This window comes from Cebus imitator, unplaced genomic scaffold (genome assembly GCF_001604975.1).
Source record: "Cebus imitator isolate Cc_AM_T3 unplaced genomic scaffold, Cebus_imitator-1.0 Scaffold65, whole genome shotgun sequence".
Lineage (NCBI taxonomy): Eukaryota > Metazoa > Chordata > Mammalia > Primates > Cebidae > Cebus > Cebus imitator.
In genome coordinates, this window is record NW_016107380.1 from 390303 (window position 1) to 396626 (window position 6324).

The 6324-nt window shown below is 38.3% G+C and overlaps 1 protein-coding gene across 1 annotated transcript; it reads right to left on the reverse strand.

The window, feature by feature from the left end:
• Window positions 1–1997: 1997 nt before the first annotated feature.
• Window positions 1998–2922, reverse strand: LOC119471590 (renal cancer differentiation gene 1 protein-like). Its single transcript, XM_037739233.1, has 2 exons — window positions 2726–2922; window positions 1998–2236 (listed from the first exon to the last, which is right to left on the reverse strand). Exons 1-2 carry the CDS (start codon window positions 2920–2922, stop codon window positions 2092–2094), a joined length of 342 nt encoding a protein of 113 aa, XP_037595161.1. The 3' UTR covers window positions 1998–2091.
• Window positions 2923–6324: the final 3402 nt, after the last annotated feature.

Consider the following 6324-nt stretch of genomic DNA (forward strand, 5'->3'; position numbering starts at 1 on the left):
TGTGCCACATATTCCCAGTACTTTAGTCAACATCCTTAAACATAAAACACTAGAGTCAGCTACCTTCCCTTGGATGACCATGCCACGGTCTCTATACTTCTCCCTTATTCCCATCTGCTGCTGCTGCTTGCCTTCTGTGGTTCCAATGAAAATAAACTTCCTTATTTCCTTGAGCAGTTTTATATCCAAAAATCTCCTGTGTGTCCCCAGAGGCATCTCAAACTCAACATGGTCAACAGTTAATTTTTTTTAAATAAAATCTCTTTTAATAAGAATTTATTATTGCACATTAAAAAAAATTGTAATTTTCAGGACATGTAAGAAAAATGTTTTTCTAATAATGAAATAAGCATATCTTTGATACAGAAATCACACTATTGTGATCCTTAACTGAAAACATTAGTCAAGAGCTATGACCTCATATGCTGACCAGAACTATTTGCCCATCCATCTGTCCTTTTTCATAACCCTATTGTGGGGACTTAAGATATAGTTCTGTACACATCTCCATATCTACAAAGAATTAAGATGCTATATCAAAAATATCCAGAAGTTATATATGGTAAAGAACTAGTTGGCTTAATTGTTGACACATAACACAGACCACTAAAAAGCAACCTAAGATATAGGACAAGAAAAATAGAACACCATCACTAAGGTCAGATAATGGAAAAACAATCACATCATTTAAATTTGATGCATTGGAAACAAAGTCACTTCTTCAGAATTATTACATAAATAACTTGCAAATCTCCAAAGGTAATAGCACAGAGCCATGAATTTGATAAGGCACTTTAAAGACAGGAATCAAACATGTAAAAATATCAAATATAAAAATGTTAAAAGCAGTAACCATAGAAATAAACAGGGGAAATATGTATTAATATGTATTAATCTGTTCTTGTATTACTATGAAGAAATAGCTGAGACTGGGTAATTTATAAAGAACAGAGGTTTCGTTGGCCCAGGTTTCTGCAGGCTGTACAGGAAGCATAATGCTGCTTGGCTTTGGTAGGGGGCCTCAGGAAACTTTCAATCATGGCGGAAAGCAAATGGGAAGCAGGCCTCTTCACAGGACCAGAGGAGAAGGAAGAGAGAGACAGGGGAGGTGCCGCACACTTAAAACACACCACACTTAAAACACACCACAACCAGATCTGGTGAGAACTCACTCACTATATAGTACCATGGGGAAATGGTGCTAACCCATTCATGAAAATTCCACCCCCATGATCCAATCACCTCCTACCTGGCCCCACTTCCAACAATGAGGGTTACAATTGAACATGAGATTTGGGTGGGGACACAGATTCAAACCATATCAAATATGCATTCCTTCCAGACAGTCTTTTATTTTCTGAAGTAAAGGCTTTAAAAAAAAATGTATAAGGGCAAAAAATATTTATCTTATATTTTTTAAAGCTACTATCAAGATTCAAGTCTCCATAAAAAAGAGAGTGTTTTCCTTCAAGGCAATGGAGTTCTGATTTATGCATTTTTTAGAGAAATAATTATAGACTTTGTGCTAAATATAGAAAGAAAAATTAGGTATTCATTATGTTTGTCAACTCTTTTCCTCAACAAACATTGAGTGAGTGTTTTGTGACACTGTTTTAGGTGCTGAGGATAGGGAAGTAAGTAAGACACAATCACTGGTTCTAGAGAATTTAGCCTAATGGAGGTGGATCTGCTGTTGGCAATCTTACAGTTACCTCCCTTGGTCCATAAGATTAAGCTCTGCCTCAAACTCTGTCATGCTGGACATCTTTTTGCACAACAAATTGTTACTTGTAGCACTGTGGCACTATTAATATTAACTATCTACTGATTAAATTTACTATCAGAAAAGATTCTATGAAAATTTAGAGGTCAGAATGTATTTAAGGTTAAATAAGTACTGGTCAGCATCAAAAATAGCATCAGAATTCTGCTTTCTCAAAAGTCAAGAAAAGCAAGAAAAAAAATTCATTCTGAGTATATACAAAACTGCTGGAAAGAGAGCATCCTATACTTGAGGTACATGTGCCAATATCATATATGAGGAAGTATGAATTATTGGACAGTCTTTATGAAACAACTAAGCACGCCAAATCAGCTGTCAGGTTTTGAAGAAGAATCATAGCCCTCTTTCAAGAGATCCCACCACGTTTTCAGGAAACGTGCATTTTCTGTACATTTGAAGGCAAGCTCTTCCACTTGAACTGAAACTGCAAATGTGGCTTCAAGAAGTTTCGTTCACAGTGCTGTTCTCAATAGCAAAGACATGGAATCAATCTAGATGCCCATCAATGGTGGACTGGTTAAAAAAATATGGTACATATGTACCATGGAATACTATGCAGCCATGACAAAAAATGAGATCATGGCCTTTGCATCAACATGGATGCCGCTGGCCACCATTATCCTAAGTCTATTATCTTACGTGGATTAAAGCAGAAACAGAAAACCACACATCAGATGTTCTCACTTAGAAGTGAGAACTGAACATAGAGTACCCATGGACACAAAGAAGGGAATAGTATATGACACTGGGGCCTCTTTAAGGGTGAAGGTGGGTGGGAGGAGAGTGAGGACTGAAAAACTATCTATCAGGTATTATTCTAATTACCTGGATGACAAAATTCTCTTGGTGACACCAAACCCCTTCAACATGCAATTTATTAAACAAACCTGATCACGTACACCTTGAACCTAAAATAAAAGTTGAAAGGAAAAAAGTGTAGTTAATGAAAAGACATCTCCAATCTGCCGCTCGAGTTCCTCCAGTGGATCCACCATCTGGCTTCTGTCCCTGCTCAGAACTGGCCAGCCCAAACTCACAGGAACGCTCAGGAAAGATGCCGAAGAGAAGTCTGAAGATGAGGGAGCAAAGGGAGGCAGCAGGGGTGGTGAAGAAACCTGCAACTCCTCAGGGTCAGCCATGGGAAAGGGCTAGAGTGGCAGAGTCCGACCAGAGCAGCCAAACCGACACCAACTGTCTTTCAACTACTTGCCAGAAGTGAACTTTTAATATCCCTTTGCCAACCCTACCACCTGTGAAACTATGTCTCTGCCATTGGCTAGTTCAGTTGGTAACACCACCACCTACTTACCTACTTATCCTCCTCCCTCACACAACATCCTACCTACCTATCAAGTCCTGCAGGGTTTACTCTCAAAATACTGTCTATGTTGAAATATAAGGGAACCTGGCACTCAGAGTAGAGCCTTGTGGTCGGTTTGTTTTTTTCCAATTAGAAGATCCTCTCCATAAATCTCAACATTTTTTGAGGGGAGCTAATTTGATAGTCAAACGTCTACCTAGCTATATTTAAATGATTAATTTAGCTATACATGCATACTTAAAATAACATAAAACATAAAGTACTAATTTAGAATTTAATATCATCACTCACATTTCATCAAACTATTCCATTTAAATTCTTCATGTGCAAATTTGACAGCAGGGGGCCTTGTCATCTCTGGAACCTCCTGTAGAATTAATACTGTTTTCTAGAGCAAATCATGGTCAATTCTGTGGTGTTTAAGACATCGTATTTTTGGAGTCCAGATGTGATTGTGTCTCTGGAAATATTTTCAAAAGTCACAAAAACCCACAGAACAGCTGTTTTTTCAGCTGTAAACTTTAAACCTTGCTTGTAATTAGTTATATCTTCATTTTAAAGCCATCTTTCAAACACTTGTTTGTAACACCATCCAACACTTGCACTGGTGAGGTCATAATCTTAGGGAAAATATTTCTTGAAGTCCTACTTTTTTCTTGTCAGTTTCCAAATGATGTGAGGAAGTATCTCCTATGTTCAGCATTCTTTTATATATCAAGCTAGGGAAAACAGTAATTTGTTGCTAATTGAAGAGATCCTAAGAATCAATATTGAAGAGTTCAGGTCTCCCTTCATTCCCTTTAGAGCAGGCTTTCTAGAACCCTGATCCAGTGATGTTTAAGTATCAGAAGGAGCCCTCCCCTCAGATGAGCTGATTCACTGGGGTCCACGGCCCAGGCTCTAAGCTGGACTTCAGTTGAAACCACTATGTGAGCCTGGGCGTGGTCAGTGGCTCATGCCTGTAATCCCAGGATTTTGGGAGCCGAGACAGGGCGATCACAAGGTCAGCCTGGCGACAGAGCAAGACTCCATCTCAAAAAGAAAAAAAAAAAAAAAAGAAAGGAAATAAAAGGAATTATTATGTGCCAGAAATGTCTCACCCCAGCTCTAGCCTGGCTGGACTGTGCTTCTCTCCAAAAGGGGCTTCCTGTCTTGAGACCTTGGCTTGCTCCTCTTCCTCTTGCTAGATGCTGTTCTCTCTCACTCCCCATGTTTCCATATTTTAACCCACTTGTTCATTGCAGTTTAGCTTCTAAAACGATCCCAAATCCTGGTTAGCCATTTCACACTTTGGATGAGAAGATATGAATAATTCAGCCCAGTCCATCACTATCATAAAAGCAGCTTAAGATCAAGTTCCATCAAGGTGGAGCCAACAACATCTTTCTTTACATTTTCAGAGGAAAGCAAGCATATCTTTAGAATTGTGATGAAATCTGCCAGGTAGGCCTCTGAACATGCTCTTGTGTATTTTCTGTGGCCCATTATGGTAATTTCTTCTCCTCTTTACCTTTTTTTGTAAGTGGGTGATTATACTGCCAGTCCCTGGGTACTATAATTTGCATTGCAATATGAAGCTTCCATTTAATGCTTGCAAATTATGGGCCCAGGGCTGAAGCTCTAATGTGGGAGTTGCTTCCACATAAGTCAGAAGAAGTTTACATATATATGAGTGTGGCTCTGGGAATAAAGAACTTCTTTTCATAATCACAATCTAATATTTAAGAATAAAATCTCAGTTAACAGAAAAATAATAGGAGCAGGCTTACCATAAAAGGCAGAGGAGAACTGAAATGAAGTGCTCTCATAAACGTTTCATAAAATACAACCACACACATATCACACACTTGGGAGCAATGCCATAAAAGTTCTTCACAGGAAGAGGCAATGTTCTTTCCATCGCCCTTCCATTTCAGCAAGGATTTGTTCTGAATTCTGAAGTCCCTACAGGTGAGTACTCACAGGCATTGCGCATTTCAAAGAAAAGAATTTGCTATGGCTGGGCTGGGAAGATGGGGAAAGAGAAATGAGCTCTATCCAGGGAAATCACTGGTGATTGCTATCAGAGGACAAGGATTTTCATATAGATGTGTTCTAGTTCAGATTTTTCTAGAAGACGTAGTTTTTTTGTGATCTCAGATTCAGGGGAAAGCATGGTGTTTTGAAGGAGGACAATTTTCCTAGAGGCAAGAAGACCTGTGTTCAGTTTCATTTCACCTCCTAACTGCCAAGTAACCCCTTAGTAAGACCTTGGCTTTGTTATATTTATTGTGGACATTGAATATGTTGAATAATTGAGAATATCTTGAACATTTAATGTTCTAGTCTGGTTGCTAGTGCTCACTGGTGTGTGAAGACTAGTGTAGCAGGTTCATAGCCTATAGCCTCCAGGGCAGATTCTTCATCTAGTGTGTTATTCCAGCATGGAGCTATATAAAGGAATTAGTGGGACACCAGATCTGAAGCCTGGTAGTTGACTTGTCTCTGATTTGTTGGTCTGGCAAAATGCTTTCTATTCTGTGCAACAATCTTCCATGGAGTTAATTTTCTGTGGAAGATGTACACACAGGGGTGTGTTTGTGTGTGTGTGAGAGAGAGAGAGAACGAGAGAGAGAGAGACAGAGACAGAGACAAAGACACACACACACACACACACACACACAGAGAGAGAGAGAGAGAGAGAGAGAGAGAGCCAGAGCCAGCTATGCTCTGAGAAGTACAAAGTTAAAATACATGGAATTAACAAAACCAAGGACAGAGAGGTGAAATTGAAGATGAGACAGCCCTGAGCCAGATTCTGTTAGAAAAACAGCAACAGAAAAGTACCAGTACTTATAAATAATGCTTTGTTCTCTGCAGTTTAGCTATAGGTCTGTATTTAAATAAGATTTTTTTTAAACTTCCCAGGGTACACTTATGTATAAATAAGATTTATATGGAGTGAAACAATTTCAGGTTTTAGGAAATTCCTTAAGTAAAATTATTTGTTTTATTTAAAAATACTCATATTAGATATGTTAATATTTTCCAGTTTTCAATTAAGGTCTGCTTATTTCAAGAAATATCTAATAAAATAAACTAAGATACAAATTCCAAGGCTGCTACCATGTAACAAAAAGATACAGATGTTCTCTTGAACTTTATTGTTGTAAAATTGGATGCATATGTAATTGTTCATAATTATTCCCATAGTATGAAAAATGTATACTGACAATTTTGA

Bases quoted from the DNA above. Each gene is read 5' to 3' on its own strand.
- LOC119471590 (XM_037739233.1), bottom strand. From the start codon at position 2,922: ATGGCTGACCCTGAGGAGTTGCAGGTTTCTTCACCACCCCTGCTGCCT. The intron at 2,237-2,725 runs AACTACACTTTT...AACAGCACTGTG, and splicing joins ATTGGAGATGTCTTTTCATT to AACGAAACTTCTTGAAGCCA.